The sequence below is a fragment of the Astatotilapia calliptera genome, chromosome 1 (genome assembly GCF_900246225.1).
Source record: "Astatotilapia calliptera chromosome 1, fAstCal1.2, whole genome shotgun sequence".
Taxonomy (NCBI): Eukaryota; Metazoa; Chordata; class Actinopteri; order Cichliformes; family Cichlidae; genus Astatotilapia; species Astatotilapia calliptera.
Genome location: NC_039302.1, coordinates 26,100,662 through 26,119,115, shown reverse-complemented (window position 1 = coordinate 26,119,115; position 18,454 = coordinate 26,100,662). Strand labels below are relative to the sequence as shown.

The 18,454-nt window shown below is 43.8% G+C and overlaps 1 protein-coding gene across 1 annotated transcript; it reads right to left on the bottom strand.

Moving 5' to 3' along the window:
* Positions 1-12,775: 12,775 nt before the first annotated feature.
* On the bottom strand, positions 12,776-18,069 carry LOC113029323 (uncharacterized). The gene is made up of 6 exons (XM_026180180.1): positions 18,033-18,069; positions 15,840-16,102; positions 14,926-14,991; positions 13,967-14,122; positions 13,790-13,882; positions 12,776-12,998 (listed from the first exon to the last, which is right to left on the bottom strand). The coding sequence occupies exons 1-6, from the start codon at positions 18,067-18,069 to the stop codon at positions 12,870-12,872; spliced, it is 744 nt and encodes a 247-aa protein (XP_026035965.1). The 3' UTR covers positions 12,776-12,869.
* Positions 18,070-18,454: the final 385 nt, after the last annotated feature.

Genomic DNA, 18,454 nt, shown 5'->3' with positions numbered 1-18,454 from the left:
GCTCTATCACGTGATGCATACTGCTCCGACGTGCTATCGTTCTGAGGTGAGTTACGGCGTGTTGCAAGTTTTGTGAGGTGCTTTCGTGATATTTAATGGATCGGATTACATTTTTTATTTTTCTCCGATATCCGATCCAGTAATTTAGGTCAGTATCGGACCGATACGTAATATCGGATCGGTCCATCTCTAATATACACATTTGATGAGAATATCAACCACCTTCTTTCTTACTGTGTTGCCCCTATACAGCATGTCATACATATTGCATTTCATTCTGTCTAGTCATTTACAAATGATTTCAAAGTTTGGCTTTCTCTGATACCAACAACTCTACATTGTCCTCACAATTATCGATTAGATCATTTCAAGAAAACTGGCTGCCAAGCCACATTTTCTAGGAATTTCATAGTCCCTCCAACCATAGTGTTCTGCACACTGACTAATCCATCTTTACCTGATTACCAGCCTGCTAGCAACTCAAATACACATGTGAAGTTTGCAGATGATTCTAAATACACGACTCATTTTTAACAGTGATGAGGCTGTATTAATAAAGATTCATCCATTATAAAGTAAAGCTGAACAAAATGTAGCTAATCAGTTACAAATGTGCTACTATTATCCTGAATTAAATCAATTTTAAATGGCTCTAAGAATTCGCTCTTTCTATATACAGAAATGGTCAGGTGAATAATGCAACGTTGACAACTGAGAAAAACTGTTCTCATGTGGTCTCTGTAACATGAGCGATGACTGTATTTACTCTTTGTTTTGCTTAAAGAATAATTGAACTGCTTTTAGTGCAGGCTGAAAATAATAGACTGTCTGTGTGTTTGTTCACTGAACACAGCGGTTTATATATGGGTCATTTTAGAGCAGTCCTCAAATCAACTTTAGTTGCTCTTGGCAGTGTCAGGGAATAACACCAGGTAGAAGCATACACGACCCTATTTCTGCTCTGAGGAAATGGCGTTATAAACCTTGTAGACTGAACATTAATTATTATATTAAGAGACCAAGAGCACCTGCTGCTTATTTAGTTGATTTTCTTTTCAGGAGCTCATTATTATTTGAAAATATTGCTTATTTTTTCCAAATCCCAACGATATTTTGTATAATAGAGCCTTGAGGCGACTGTTGTTATCATTAGTAACTACATAAATAAAACTGAACTGGATTGTAATATTATGTATGAAGTGGGAAGCTGGGATATGGGCATATTTGATGTTAAGTTAATTGCTAAATTATTGCTAAATGATATTCTTCTGGTCAGCTAATTGATGTAAATGTACCACTCTTGTCTGGTTTCTGTGGTCTTTAGCGGTCTTGGTTTAGACTGTAACACAATCTCAGATAACTTCACACTATTGTAAAAGATTACTTTTTTGTTGCCACCTTTTCATTTTTTTTTTTCCCAAAAATAAATACTGGTTACCTTTGCACTCCTACTGCACTTCAGCAAACAGAGGTTCAAAGAATCTCAGAAACCTTAAGTGTAAAGAAGGGGAGCCACAGCTGGCATCTCATTGGCAAACGTCACACAAATACATTTTCAACTTTTGTCACAGGTAAGTAGATCATGAGAAACAATATTAGTAATACTTAGCTGTTCATCATCTCGTCTATATTTAGATTCTGACCAATGACAGACCTGCTTTGAGTAGTCTCCTTCCTTCTCACTGATTACAGAATATTTTAGTTCCGGTCATTAGACAAAACATTTACATCTTGGCACATCAATAATCATAAATCAAAAATGTAAGAGAAAAGTGAGAGAATTTTTGTCTATGATTCATTATTTGCTGTATTTTAGCACCAGTGAAAGTGCCTAGTTTCTTCTTGTTCTGCTCAATATGTACAGCAGATGTTTAGATTAGGCTATTAAAGACACACACACACACACACACACACACACACACACACACACACACACACACACACACACCTATATATATAAAACAGAGGTAAATATTCTTATGATATGCATTTGTTATTAATCAACACTTGTTATTAATCTCTGGCTCTCTTCCACAGCATGTCTTTATCCCGTTTTCCTTCTCTCACCCTAACTGGTCGCAGCAGATGGCCCCGCCCCTCCCTGAGCCTGGTTCTGCTGGAGGTTTCTTCCTGTTAAAAGGGAGTTTTTCCTTCCCACTGTCACCAAAGTGCTTGCTCATAGGGGGTCATATGATTGTTGTTGTTTTTTTTCTCTGTATGTATTAGTGTAGGTCTACCTTGCAATATAAAGCGCCTTGAGGTGAGTGTTGTTATGATTTGGCGCTGTGCATCTACACACTGATCGTCGCAAGTCTGGCAAGAGTAGCAACGTAGCAACGTGCCGTCCGACAGCCAAGCCAGAGAAAAAGTTCTCACTAGAACAGCGGTGAAGCTCCAGACGTAGACGGCGAGAGCTAAGCTCCCCTCGCCAGCCAGTCAGCAGTGGTCAGGGACCGCAGACCACAACCACAAAACCAGGTACTTTTAGTACATTCATGCTACATGCTCGCACACTACGTGCTTTGCTCGCCTTTTTACCCCTCTGTTGAGCCCGTCACACTCAGCAGGTCGAGCTCGAGCTAAGACAGCCGAGTCGGATGAAGACACCAACAATCACGTTACTCATTGACAGACAGAAATCAGGCTGTTTCTGCGGTTTTCGGCCACGGAGCCGGCCCTGTTGCTGGGCTACTGACGATTAGCTGTGGCATTCGTGGGTGCGTGTGGGAGACAGCGAGGAGGCCGCGCGCGGAATCAAGGATCAGAGGATGGCCCTCTGCTCGGATGAGACTTTTCAGGAACTATTACAAAGAATCCACGACATGGCGGACCAATACCATCAACACAGAGTGGGACCCCTCCGAGTGGAGGACGTTTGTCGGGAGGGACTCCCCATTCATCAGACCTTTGGCCCCCACTTAGACGGGAGACTCCCAGGAAGAAGATAAAGGAACATCGAAAGACACTCCAACAAGAAACAACTTCAATTATTCCTCTAAAAAATAGATTTGCGCCTCTCAGCTCATCACCGTCCAGCCCGCAAAGACTGTCAGCTGCAGAGCGAGATCACCGGAATGTAAATAAAGATAAAACAAGCCGCACGAAATGGGCAAAGAGAACAGAGAACAGCAAGCGAGGGAGAGCACTTGCTATTATTCATGACGGATCAATCAAAGGAATTGAACAGCTATGCATCAATACTAGTGTCTTTAATTGTCCACAAATGACAGTAAAAGAAATTTCTGAGAGGATTCCATCAATTATTGAGAATAACCCAGAGCTAGAAAAAGTTGTTGTTCATGCTGGAGCTGCTGACATCCTTTAGAAAAAATCCGACATTTTAAAGAAAGACTTTTTGGATTTACTTCAGAACTTTGACAACCACAAGGTGCAACTCCACGTATCTGGACCGATTCCAGCAACGCCCTACGATGAAGAATATAGCAGGATGAAATCGTTCAGCAGGTTTGTTAAAACTGTCTGTGCTGAAAGGTCAATCTAAATAATAAATAATAATAGCATAAATAAATAATTTTAAGATTTTTTTGTGGAAGGAAGCACCTGTTTACAAGAAATGAACGTAACATTAATAAGAAAGGTCAGAGGCTTTATCTTCTGAACTTGTTGTCTCACGTGAACTCATCGCCCTGTTCTCAAACTGAGATAAAGACGTCAGTATCAGCTGAGACACACAGTGGACGCCAACCAGCTGTATCACACAGAGACCATGACGTACTTGCACGTTTCAGTGATAAGCCTGCCAGAGACGTATCAGCCAACCCAAAAACAACGGCACCTGACGACTCTCGAAAGAAACACAGAGTTTCAGCAACGCTGTGCAGAAACAGATCAGTTGACATAGCTCAAACAGCTGAGTTACTATGCCAGCCCCCAACAACTTCACTTCCAGCAGAGATTACAGCGACTCCAGCCAAATATGCAGTTTCAACTTCGTGCAGAAACTCACCAGCTGATGCCTGTACACCTTCATCATCATCATCCTCATCAGTGATCATATCACCATTTAAGTCGTTTCCCGAACCCCTTCAAACCCAAGTCAACAGAGGGATTCGTCTGACACCAAAAGTGGGACCACACCCACCTACTAATTATAAACAATATGGCTCTCCACTCCACCTAACTGAGTCTGATATCTGATACTGACCGGATGCCATTACCAGATTGCATCATTCCCACCAAAATGTGTCCGGTCACTCTCACTCTCATTCATATACTAAAAGCAAAATACCAGTTATTATAGGCAACAGATCTTTACACACTAAAAGTACTTATAATTGAACAGTACAGAATCTGAATATAACACTGTGCAAAAATAATCTCTCAATCACTGAAAGAAATATTAAAGCAGCTGCACTAAATATTAGATCTCTATCAGGGAAGTCTCTCCCTCATGAGTTCAATTCCAACATCAGGCCGGGGTCTTTCTGTGTGTAGTTTGCATGTTCTCCCCGTGTCTGCATGGGTTCCCTCCGGGTACTCCGGCTTCCTCCCACCGTCCAAAGACATGCAGCTTATGGGGATAGGTTAATTGGATAACCCAAATTGTCACTAGGTATGAGTGCGAATGGTTGTTTGTCCCTGTGTGTTAGCCTTGCGACAGACTGGCGACATGTCCAGGGTGCACCCCGCCTCTCGCCCTATGACAGCTGGGATAGGCTCCAGCGCCCCCCGCGACCCTGAAAAGGATAAGCGGAAGTGAATGGATGGATGGATGGATGGATGGTACTACTGGACCTTAGCGCGGCGTTTGACGCCGTCCATCCATCCATCCATTTTCATCCGCTTTATCCGGGGCCGGGTCGCGGGGGCAGCAGCCTAAGCAAAGAGGCCTAGACTTCCCTCTCCCCAGCCACCTCCTCCAGCTTATCCGGGGGAATACCAAGGCGTTCCCAGGCCAGCCGAGAGATATAATCTCTCCAGCGTGTCCTGGGTCTGCCCCGGGGCCTCCTCCCGGTGGGACATGCCTGGAACACCTCACCCAGGAGGCGCCCAGGGGGCATCCTTGTCAGATGCCCGAACCACCTCAGCTGGCTCCTTTCGATGTGGAGCAGCAGCTGCTCTACTCTGAGCCCCTCCCGGATGGCCGAACTTCTCACCCTATCTCTAAGGGAAAGGCCAGCCACCCTTCGGAGGAAGCTCATTTCTGCCGCTTGTATCCGTGATCTCGTTCTTTCGGTCACTACCCACAGCTCGTGGCCATAGGTGAGGGTAGGGACGTAGATCGACCGGTAAATTGAGAGCTTCGCTTTTACACTCAGCTCCCTCTTCACCACGACGGACCGGTGCAGCGTCCGCATTACTGCAGCTGCAGCCCCAATCCGTCTGTCGATCTCCGGCTCCCTTCTCCCATCACTCGCAAACAAGACCCCGAGATACTTGAACTCCTCCACTTGGGGCAGGAACTCATCCCCGACCCGGAGTGGGCACTCCACCCTTTTCCGGCTGAGAACCATGGCCTCAGATTTGGAGGTGCTGATCCTCATTCCCGCTGCTTCACACTCGGCTGCGAACCGCTCCAGTGCGAGCTGGAGGCCCTCACCCGATGAAGCCAACAGAACCACATCATCTGCAAAAATCAGAGATGAGATTCTGAGGCCGCCAAAGCGAAAGCCCTCCGCCACTTGGCTGCGCCTAGAAATCCTGTCCATAAAAATTATGAACAGAACCGGAGACAAAGGGCAGCCCTGGCGGAGCCATCACCCACCGGGAACGAGTCCGACTTATTGCCGGCAATGCGAACCAAGCTCTTGCAACGGTTGTATAGGGATCGAATGGCCCGTAGCAATGGGCCAGACACCCCATATTCCCGCAACACCTCCCACAGGACACCCCGAGGGACACGGTCGAATGCCTTCTCCAAGTCCACAAAACACATGTAGACTGGTTGGGCAAACTCCCATGCACCCTCAAGTATCCTGGAGAGGATAAAGAGCTGGTCCAGTGTTCCGCGACCAGGACGAAAACCGCATTGTTCCTCCTGTATCCGAGGTTCGACTAACGGACGAACTCTCCTTTCCAGCACCCTGGCATAGACTTTCCCAGGGAGGCTGAGGAGTGTGATCCCCCTGTAGTTGGAACACACCCTCCGGTCCCCTTTCTTGAAGATGGGGACCACCACCCCGGTCTGCCAGTCCACAGGTACTGCCCCTGATCTCCACGCAACATTGCAGAGGCGTGTCAACCAGGACAGCCCTACAACGTCCAGAGCCTTCAGGAACTCGGGGCGGACCTCATCAACACCAGGGGCTCTGCCACCAAGGAGTTGTTTAACTGCCTCAGTGACCTCGCCCCCGGAAATTGGCGGGTCATTCCCCTCATCCCCAGACTCTGCTTCCTCCTCGGAAGACGTGTCAGTGGGATTAAGGAGGTCCTCGAAGTATTCCTTCCACCGCCTGACAATTTTCTCAGTCGACGTCAGCAGCGCTCCACCAGCACTATACACAGTGCAGGTAGAGCACCGCTTTCCCCTCCTGAGACGTCTGACGGTTTGCCAGAATCTCTTCGAGGCAGCCCGAAAGTCTTTTTCCATGGCCTCTCCGAACTCCTCCCACACCCGAGTTTTTGCTTCAGCCACTGCCCGAGCCGCATTCCGCTTGGCCTGTCGATACCTGTCGGCTGCCTCCGGAGTCCCACAGGCTAACCAAGCCCGATAGGACTCCTTCTTCAGCCTGGTGGCTCCCTTCACCTCTGGTGTCCACCATTTGGTTCGGGGATTACCACCACGGCAGGCACCAACCACCTTGCGGCCGCAGCTCAATGCAGCAGCTTCGGCAATGGAGACGCTGAACATGGTCCATTCCCTCGGAATGCTGTTGAAGCTCTGCCGGAGGTGTGCGTTGAAGATCTCGCGGACTGGGGCCTCTGCTAGACGTTCCCAGCACACCCTCACTATGCGTTTAGGTGCACCAGGTCTGTCCAGCGTCTTCCCCCGCCACCTGATCCAACTCACCACCAGGTGGTGATCAGTTGACAGCTCAGCCCCTCTCTTTACCCGAGTGTCCAGAACATATGGTCACAGGTCTGCTGATACGATTACAAAATCGATCATCGACCTACGGCCTAGAGCATCCTGGTGCCACGTGCACTTATGGACACTCTTATGTTCGAACAGGGTGTTCGTTATGGCCAAACTGTGATTAGCACAGAAGTCCAATAACAGAGCACCGCTCGGGTTCAGATCAGGGAGGCCGTTCCTCCCAATCACGCCCCTCCAGGTCTCGCTGTCGTTACCCACGTGAGCATTGAAGTCTCCCAGCAGGACAACAGAGTCTCCAGGTGGAGCACCCTCCAGCACCCCCCAGGGACTCTAAGAAGGCTGGGTACTCTGAACTGCCACTCGGCGCATAAGCGCAGATGACAGTCAGGACCCGTTCCCCGACCCTAAGGCGCAGGGAACAAACCCTCTCGTCCACCGGGAAAAACCCCAACGTACCGGCAGCAAGCCGAGGGGATATTAGGATACCCACCCCAGCCCGCCGCCAACTCCAGACTGAGACAGAGTCCAGCCCCTCTCCAGGAGACTGGTTCCAGAGCCCAAGCCATGCGTAGAGGTGAGCCCGACTATATCTAGCCGGTACCTCTCAACTTCACGCACTAACTCAGGCTCCTTCCCCACCAGAGAGGTGACATTCCATGTCCCTATTGCCAGTCTTGGCAGCCGGGGGTCAGTCCGCCAGGGCCTCCGCTCCTGGCCGCCACCCGGCACACAATGCACCCGACCCCTATGGCGCCTCCTGCGGGTGGTGGGCCTGCAGGAGGATGGGCCCATGTCTCCTCTTCGGGCTGTGCCCGGCCGGGCCCCATGGACTAAGGCCCGGCCACCAGACGCTCGCCCTCGGGCACCCTCCCCGGGCCTGGCTCCAGGGCGGGGCCCCGGTAACCCTATCCCGGGCATGGTAAACTGTTCCCTCGATGTCCTTTTCATAAGGGTCTTATGAATCGCTCTTTGTCTGGTCCCTCACCCAGGGCCAATTTGCCATGGGAGACCCTACCAGGGGGCAAAAGCCCCCAGACAACATAGCCCCTGGGATCCCTGTGACACACAAACCCCTCCACCACGATAAGGTAGCGATTCAAGGAGGGGGTTTGACACCGTTGATCATGATATATTACTGGAACATCTAGAGAGGACTCTCTGGTACAGCACTCGACTGGTTCGTCCTACCTTAAGAACAGGAACTTCTATGTGTCAATTAGCCAATTTTCATCACAAAATATAGAAATCACATGCGGGGTCCCCCAGGGCTCCATCCTAGGGCCCCTCTTATTTAGCATTTACATGCTCCCGTTAAGCCAGATTATAACCACTAATAATATTAACTACCACAATTATGCAGACGATACTCAACTTTATATCTCAATGTCACCAGGTGATATTGAACCTATCCAAACTCTTAATAAATGCATTGAGCAAATTAATAATTGGATGTCTCATAATTTCCTTCAACTGAACAATAACAAAACTGAAGTACTTATCTTTGGACCCAAAAAAGATCGATTAAATATCAGTAATCAGCTTAAACTGGTCCAACTAGAAACTACCGACCAGGCCAGAAATTTAGGTGTAATAATGGACTCAGACCTGAACCTCCAGGGCCACATAAAAGTTATAACAAAGTCAGCCTTCTATCACCTGAGGAACATTTCTAGGATTAAAGGACTGATGACACAAGGAGACCTAGAAAAACTCATCCATGCATTTATCTCTATCCGCCTTGACTACTGTAACAGTATCTTCACAAGTTTACCCAAAAAATCAATAAGACAACTGCAGCTGATTCAGAACGCTGCTGCTCGTGTTCTCACTAGAACCAAGAAAATAGAGCACATTACTCCAGTTCTAAAGTCATTGCACTGGCTCCCTGTAGCTCAGAGAATAGACTTTAAAGTGCTGTTATTAGTTTATAAATCTTTGAATAGGTTAGCACCAGAGTACATTAGGGATCTGCTATCATGGTACAAACCATCTAGATCAGTCAGGTCCTCCAGCTCTCGTTTATTGACCGTCCCTAGAACCAGAACTAAACATGGAGAAGCAGCTTTTAGTTTCTATGCTCCCCACATCTGGAACACATTATCGGGAGAATGTAAAGCTGCAGAGACACTGAACTCTTTTAAGTCTAAAATTAAAACTCACTTATTTAGACTTGCTTATGAGTAAGTGATCCTATTATGGCTCTCTGCCTGTTTGTTTTAATTTTTTCATATAAATTATTGTCTTGATTATTGTTTTATTGTAAATGCTTTTTTTTTGTAAATGTTTTCTTGTATTTTACTTTTACAGGGTTTTATATTTTATTTTTTGTGTTTTATTTTAATCATGTAAAGCACCTTGAATTGTTTGAATTGCCTTGTGCTGAAAGTGTGCTATACAAATAAAATTGCCTTGCCTTGCCTATATAAATATAATTGAATTGAATTGAATGTGTAAGGAAACATATTTTGCTAGGTAAATACAATACTGTACATGTGCAAAATGCTACAGCGAAAATTAACAAATTAATGAGATACCTGAGTGGAAATTATTGCTAATATTGCATGATGTTTTCAAGTGTTCTGAAGGTGCAGCAGTGTGTCAGACGTACTTGGCTATTACTAGAATCATCCCTACTTCATGTTGAAGAAAATGATTCATAATATTAGGAAAATATATCTAATTTCTCAATCTGAGACACTTGACATATTACCTTCATGTTTTCTATCAGGATTTTGCATGTATGAAACGTCCATCTCATAACAAACAGATTCAATTGCCCATGAGCAAAGACATTAACACTCACAATGTTATTTGATCTCAAATGACCTAATATTTCACAGATGACATCCATTTGTTCTTAAGGAACATTATAAAGACATTTATCTAGTGTTGCTGTACAGAAAAAAAAAGTGTCCAGAACTTAGGGCCATAGTATGTATTCTTGATACTCTGATACTGTTCTGTAATCTCAAATTTGCTCCACCCCTGCTGTCATGGGCCATTTTCCACTAGGAAACATTAATGTTTGAAAGTTATTTTCCTGGCTCACTCACAGCACAGCTGCCTATGCCACCTGATGATCAAAAAAAATCTGAAAACAGTGGTTGTTACAGGCAACTACACTCAAAAAAATAAGTCATTGGATGAACTCAATTGGACTGATGGCAGGTTTTCCACGTAATACATCTATTTTGGTCCAACCTAATCTACATACATCATGACAATTCAATTAAATTGAATTCACTCAGGTTTATTCACTTGAATTAAAAGCAGAAACAGAATATTTTGTAAATAAACATACATGTCACATGGTCAAATCAACCTTAACAAAAATCAAAGTGCTCACAAAAAAGTGCTGACGTACATTTGTAATGAATGTCAAATCTGAATAGCACACACCTCTGTACTACTAGGCAATACTGAAAACAAACTGGAATCTGTAAAATCAGATTTCACTTCAGAATCATTGTATATATTTATAGTGACACTTGCAAATTCACAATGATAACCTACTAAACATTGCAATTCACACCATAGTATGGCAGTCACTGAAGATTTGAAACAACCCAACAATACATAAATACACACACATATACATAAATACACACACACACACACACACACACACACACACACACACACACACACACATATATATATATATATATATATATATATATATATATAAACACCCAGCACGCCCCTGCGGGCGGTTTATCCTTCAAGCTCGGGTCCTCTACCAGAGGCCTGGGAGCTCGAGGGTCCTGCGCAGTATCTTAGCTGTTCCCAGGACTGCGCTCTTCTGGACAGAGATCTCCGATGTTATTCCCGGGATCTGCTGGAGCCACTCGCCTAGCTTGGGAGTCACCGCACCTAGTGCTCCGATTACCACGGGGACCACCATTACCTTCACCCTCCACATCCTCTCGAGCTCTTCTCTGAGCCCTTGGTATTTCTCCAGCTTCTCGTGTTCCTTCTTCCTGATATTGCTGTCATTCGGAACCGCTACATCGATCACTACGGCCGTCTTCTTCTGTTTGTCTACCACCACTATGTCCGGTTGGTTAGCCACCACCATTTTGTCCGTCTGTATCTGGAAGTCCCACAGGATCTTAGCTCGGTCATTCTCCACCACCCTTGGGGGCATCTCCCACTTTGACCTCGGGACTTCCAGGTTATACTCGGCACAGATGTTCCTGTACACTATGCCGGCCACTTGGTTATGGCGTTCCATGTATGCCTTGCCTGCTAGCATCTTGCACCCTGCTGTTATGTGCTGGATTGTCTCTGGGGCATCTTTACACAGCCTGCACCTGGGGTCTTGCCTGGTGTGATAGACCCCAGCCTCTATGGATCTTGTACTCAGAGCTTGTTCTTGTGCTGCCATGATTAGTGCCTCTGTGCTGTCTTTCAGTCCAGCTTTGTCCAGCCACTGGTAGGATTTCTGGATATCAGCCACCTCCTCTATCTGCCGGTGGTACATACCGTGCAGGGGCCTGTCCTTCCATGATGGTTCCTCGTCTTCCTCCTCTTTCTTGGGTTTCTGCTGCCTGAGGTATTCACTGAGCACTCGGTCAGTTGGGGCCATCTTCCCAATGTATTCTTGGATGTTCGTTGTCTCATCCTGGACTGTGGTGCTGACACTCACCAGTCCCCGGCCCCCTTCCTTCCGCTTAGCGTACAGCCTCAGGGTGCTGGACTTGGGGTGAAACCCTCCATGCATGGTAAGGAGCTTTCTTGTCTTTATGTCAGTGGCTTCTATCTCCTCCTTTGGCCAGCCTATTACCCCAGCAGGGTACCTGATCACGGGCAGGGCGTACGTGTTGATGGCCCGGATCTTGTTCTTACCATTCAGCTGACTCCTCAGGACTTGCCTGACCCTCTGCAGGTACTTGGTGGTTGCAGCCTTTCTAGCGGCCTCTTCATGGTTCCCATTTGCCTGCGGGATCCCCAGGTACTTGTAACTGTCCTCTATGTCTGCAATGTTGCCTTCTGGTAGTTCAATCCCCTCAGTTCTGACTACCTTCCCTCTCTTTGTTACCATCCGACTACACTTCTCCAGTCCGAACGACATTCCAATGTCATTGCTGTATAGCCTGGTAACCCCGGCGGAAGGGGCTACATGAATAGGATGACGGACCTATGGATATATATATATATATATATATATATATATATATATATATATATATATATATATATATATATATATATATGTGTGTGTGTGTGTGTGTGTGTGTGTGTGTGTGTGTGTGTGTGTGTGTGTGTTTTCATGACGAACATTTTTCTGTTACCAAGTGGGAGGTATTTTAATAAAAAAAAAATCTTTCAACTTTACTTCTCCAAAACCAATTACATGTAAACATTTACAAGCTTATAAGAACGGGAAGACCAACTTTAAAACACTGGAAGACACAAAACTTGTCAACATTTTTCTATTACCTTTGCAAATCCCAAAAGCAATCAAAAAGAAAATGGTGGTTACAACCATGAAACTTTTTCTGAGCTAAATCCCCAGTCTTTTCATCCATCTATAGTAGTACAGATTAAAGGTCACATAACTCACAACATAACAGCAGACAAAAATAGACAACTTCCATTTGGCCAAAAAAAAGAAAGAAAAAAAGGTCACAGTTTGAACAAAAGATATAAAAAGGCCAAAATCAACTTTTGTGCTGGGTCTTGTTTGCCTAAGCAAACATCTTCATTTTCATTTGCTGCATCTTTGTACTGAGCCTTTGTCCATCCAGATTCATCAAAATCTTCTGACAGAACTCAAAAGCGTACTTGTGGTCATTTGGATAGCTCAGATCAAGTGCATAAATCAGTCCAAAGAGGACGATGAATGCCATGATGACACTACCGAGGTTGTTCATAACTGTAGTACCTTCAATGACAACTCCAACATCCTCTGGCTCCTGAATCCCTTCTCTTCTGATGGTGTAAATACAGTGACAGTTGCTGCAGTGGACCTCAACCGTTCATCCTCAGTGGAGGAGGTCTGAAAAACAGGTTGTTTCAGGTTTAAGGGCTCTGTCACTTGGAAGGGGACATATTATGCAAAACTCAGCTTTTGTATCCTTTTGTGCTGAAACATAGGTCTCTACCGCCTCTATAAACACTCCAAACATAAATAAAACCCGTCAATCTGTTTCCTATCAATAGTTTGGGTTCAGGTATTATGTACCTCCCTTTGGGAGGGGCTTGATATAGAGCAGGAGCTCCTCCAGTGTCTATCAGTGTGTGTGTGTGTGTGGGCTGGGTCAATTTCCCTTATTTCATCACAATTGGGAACCTTCTGAAACAGCTTGTTTTATGCACATTATTCCTGAAACCAGGAGATTGCTGTAATGGCAGTGACACTAGTTAGTGTCTTGATGCAATCTGCTGTGTTCCTTATAATGAAGACTTTTTACTAATTGGCATAATAAACTGAACTCCACTGGAGTGTTTACTTTCTGAAGTGCCTTGAGATGACTGTTGTTGTGATATACCGCTATATAAATAAACTGAATTGAAACACTGACAGAAAATGGATGAATGTTTTGTCCACATTTACTGTGTTTATAGAGGCAGTAGATACCTACATGGCAGCACCAAAAGAATGAACAATTGAATTTTTGCTGAAACTATCCCCTTAAAAAGTGCTCTCCAGTGCAAGTTTCAACAATGACTATTAAGAATAATACTATTTCACAATTATATTGTGTATATCTTTTGAATATATGAGGATTTTGTGTGCGATGAACCTAACTCAAATTGAATCTAGAAAAGAAGGTGTGATAAGCGTACCAGATACTCCTTGAACAGTAGGTCTGGATCTTCATTAAAGTAGATCACCAGGCTTTTAAGAGTATGCTCCCTCTTTATGTCGATGTCATCATACTAATGCAAGGGTGGAAAAAAAATGGTGAAAAAAATGGAATTGATTGATTGCATTTAATTGATGGGTTTATCATTAGTACCGACCAAACTACTGATCGCCATGATATCCTTGATCTTTTGGCCCTTTGCTCCTTTGCTCCCCTGAAAATTTTGCATCAGCTTGTCTGTTAAATTGTCCAGCTGAGCCAAGAACTTCGCCTGCAGGGGTTTTGTAGTGATCTGCAGGAACTCTGCATTCACCTGGAAATAAAACATACACAAATATAATAAACTAGAAGTTTAAATACAGACTGCTGAATCAACACACTGAAAGTTGCTAAACATTTGAACCATCAGTGAAGTTTGTCAAGACCTAAACTGTTTTTAGCTGAGTTTAGGAATATATCGCCACCTGTTGCTTTGGCATGTTCCTAGCAGCGTTTTCCTTCATTTTTGCGTTTACCTGTGGACGGGATTATTTTTTAAAACGAAAACGGAAAATCTCCGTTTTCAAAAATACCTGTGTAAGTGTGGACGTAGCCGAAATCTTTTATAATAATAAATAGGTTTGAACGTCATGGGAGTGCGCATTGTGCTGCCTGCAGTTACTCTTCCGGCCACATGGTTCGCTTTTGGTAGCACCCTCAGTAAACTATGTAGTGCTTTTAAAGACACCTCAAAAGGATACTTTCTACTAGAAAATGGCATATAATAATAAACACAGAATACCATATTTTTAGATTATAAAAAGAAAACAGTAAGAAAGAAGTTAGCTATAGGACATCATCTTTCATTGAGCACAATGGCTAGCTGCTAATAAGCTAGCACACGCTCCGACTTAAAAGTTGGCAGCTACACAATTTCTCCTCTAAAACAAGGCACTTTTGAAAAGACCTGGCTATATTGTCAAAAAAAAAAATAGTATTCAAGCAGAGAAGAGAATGGTAGCACCACCAAAAGTTCAAAAAACAACTGTTACAAGCTTCTATGATAAATAGCATTATAGATTTAGCTGATAAAGAAATACACAATTGGATATATGGAAAAATAATATGTTACCTTACCTGAAGGTGTAGTTTTATCCAAAAAGTACAGAGAGGCCAAGAGCAGCTGGATTCATTTAGGTGATTCTGAAAGAGCGCAAAATTTTCAAAGAAGGCGGACGGTTGTGTAACTCAGTAACTTTGTGTTCTTGTGACAAAGACTGCTTTGAGAGAAAATAATTTAGGTTCACCACACGAATAATAATTGCAGTAACGCTGGAGTGCTACATTTGCGTTGAATGAGATTAAAAATAATGTTTAAGCTTAAAGAGGGGCTTGAATTGATTTCTTTGAGTTTACAAATACTTAAGTGCAAAAATGTACTCCTCCTACCCCCAGTGCCCCAACAAACTCATTCATTTTGTGTTCAGAATCAGCCTCTGCTGGTTTTGAATAATTTTAGGTTTACACAAAGAAAATCAAATTAATTTGGTATTTTTTAATTGCATTTGTGAACAACTAACATAATTTGCATGTGTTCTTTGAAAGGAGGACCTGAATCTGTTTTTTGAGTGTATGAAAATAAAATATCATGCCTAAGTCACTAAGGTAATACAGTGTGTCATAAATGCTGCATAAATTCATTGAATTGGGGTTGAATTTCTACTCTAATTCAGTATTACACATAAGACAATATATATACGGTGTGGTCCTAAACGTTTGATCAGCTGTAAAACAGCCTGTTTCACTTTAAGCATTGTTTTCAATAAATTGAATGTTTAGTCTCACTCCCATTTCTTCTTGTTGCATGTTGAAGCTCTACTTGGAACCTTGTTAAGATCCAACCATGCAAAATATGATTTTTTGCCATTTTTCAAGTGGTCTTAAACTTTTGATGGGATTGGAAAAGTGAGGAAAGAGCAGACTCAATTGCACAAAGGTACAAGCCTTGTACAAGGTTTACAAGGTTGAGAGAGGGCTGAGGTAAGTAGTACTTGTGGAGGAGTACTTGTAGATGCAGACCGGTTGGCATAGGAGGGGTAGCTGTGAGTGTGTCCAGGGGATGAAGGAATATGCAGGTGAGATGTATCTGGATTCCAGGGGGTCCACAGGGGAGAGATATCCACAGTTGACGCAACGGGCAGGAGGGCAGGCCGAGGAGCAGGTACGTGTGAAATTCTTAGTCTGAAGGCAGACTGGAGAGCTGGGTGGAAATGAGACCAGTGCTGCTGATAAGCATGGCAGGAGATGGACAAAACTGGAGACGGAAAACACATTAATCCAAAAACAGGGGAGCATGAATATCGAACACAAGGAAGACCGAGTTACCACCAATGGTAGCAGGACGAGCTGGCGGAGAGTGGCAGGCAGGATTTAAGAACCCTCCAGATGATGGCCCGGAAATCAGGAACAGGTGATGTGCTGACAAAACTGCACCCCAGGGAATGGGCAACTGGAACTCATCATAAACTTGCTATATAATTTTTTCTGCCACACCCAAAGGAAAAAAAGTATGGTTCATTGTGCTTGCTGTTGACTATATTTTCTACTTCTAAAGACAAGCTTGCTTTTAAAATTAAACACACTCCCTAGGGATTTACCATTTTAAAGCACAAATAAAAGTTTCACGTAATAAAATTACCATCTGCTGAATTTGTAATGTTTTAAAAGTTCTGCTTCAAGTGGTGAGATGAGGACAAAATACTTAAACTGCTCCATTTCAGCAGTAACTTATGCCTGACCCGGAGTGAGTAATCTACCCTTTTCTAGCTGAGGACTATGGCCTCAGACTTGGAAGTACTGATTCTCATCCTGTGTACTTCACACTTCAAACCACCGTAGTGCACAGTGGAAGTCTTGAAACTGAGCTTAAGTCTTGCTCTGTGGCCTTAACTCCTCATAAACCCAAGTTGTTGCTGCAGCAACTGCTCGGGTTGCAATACCATTTGGCTTGTTGGCACCTGTCAGCTGCATCACACAAGGCAGCTAAGCTCAGTAGGACTGTCTTGAGGTTGATGGGGTTATTGCCACAACAGACACCAACAACCTAGTGTCCACAGCTTTCTACAACAGCTTCAGCAATTAAGATGTGTAACCTGGTCTACTCAATATCCCCAGGCTCCCTCAGAATGCTTGCAAACTGACCTCGGCCAAATTCTCACAATGCACCTTCACTACACATCTGGGTACTCCAGGTCCAGCTCCCTCCCCTGCCATCTGATCAATTGGCAGATCTGGCAACTGATCAGATACCCGAGTCTCCGAATGTCCAAAACATACAGCTTCGGGTCTGAAAACTTCATCAACACCAACCTGCAACTTAGGTCATCTCGGTGCACTTATACTTGAACATGGTGGTCGTTATCTACTGTAACTGTGGTTAGCATGGAAGTCCAACAGCATAAACATCACTTGGGTTCAGACCAGGAAGGCCATTCCTCCTTGTCACAATCCTGCCCAAGTGAGTGTTGCAGTCCCCCAGTAGGATACTGGAGTCCAACTTTAATCACTTCACCAAGGGAAGAAAGCAAAGTACAATGAAATGCCATTCGGCACACAAACACCTGCATTATGCATTGATGATGATTTTTTAAAAAACTTTTTATAGCGACTAGTTCAATATTGCAATAGTTACTCAGATTGTGACCACACATCCAAACATAAAATTACATAAAAACTGGGCCCTAAAGGTAATGTGAATCCAAAATTGAGTTTTTATGATGTAATGTGCTTTACTGTCGAAGATACAATAAACTTTCATGGTCAAAAACCATTCAAAGGCATTTTAGTTTGTGAATTTTACATGGCACTGGATGAGTGCTGGGACAGCAATTTATAAGAGATCTGACCATTCTTAGCAATTAAGTCTTTATTTTAATATAGCAGCTTATCTCGCTCTGTTATATCAAAATACGGTAAAAAGCACCATGCCATGATGAACTAACATATCGAATCAGATCCTTTTAGGAATTGATAAATCTTCATTGAATGCTTTAGAAAGTAGTCATGTTAATCTTTTACAAAGCATCTTCTCAAATTTGAGTCAAACTTTGCATTTACATCTTTGTATCTGTCGCTGTGGAGCCCATAGTAGATACAGAAGGATTTATGAGGCCACGCTGAGCTGTAGAGTCACTTTATGAGCTGGCAGCCGTCTTTTGTGGGCAGGTGCTCAGCCATGTTTTTACTGCCATTGCTCTCCTCCTCCTGCTCCTCCTCCTCCATCCCCCGCCATTCTGCCAAGTCGTAGAGTCCTCATCAAGGACAATGGTAAGTTTCTTCTGTGTATAGAAAAGAGGATGTCTGATACTTGCAGAATTAGAAAAACAATGTCATACCAGGTATAGAAGCTGCTTAAATATCTGCATTAGGTATTATATTTGTAAAGCGACCTGTTTCTTTCATTGCTGTTAATTATAAATTAAAATCAGTTCCAAGTCTAATCTGTTCCATAGGCAAATAGAAGATTTAGAAAAACAAACATTATTTTAGTTGTTATTAAAAAACTTTCTTGGCAAACGTTTAATTATACACTTGATGTACTGTAAGTCAGATAACAAAACCTAAAGAGCTAAAACCTCAATAGTCAATTATAATAATATTTAAAAAT

Excerpts from the sequence above, each read along its gene's own strand:
- LOC113029323 (XM_026180180.1), bottom strand. The coding sequence starts at position 18,069 with ATGGAGGAGGAGGAGCAGGAGGAGGAGAGCAATGGCA. Across the intron at positions 14,992-15,839 it reads CTACAAGTACTCCTCCACAA|AATCACCTAAATGAATCCAG; the intron begins GTACTACTTACC and ends GCGCTCTTTCAG. Across the intron at positions 13,883-13,966 it reads TCATGGCGATCAGTAGTTTG|TATGATGACATCGACATAAA; the intron begins GTCGGTACTAAT and ends CCCTTGCATTAG.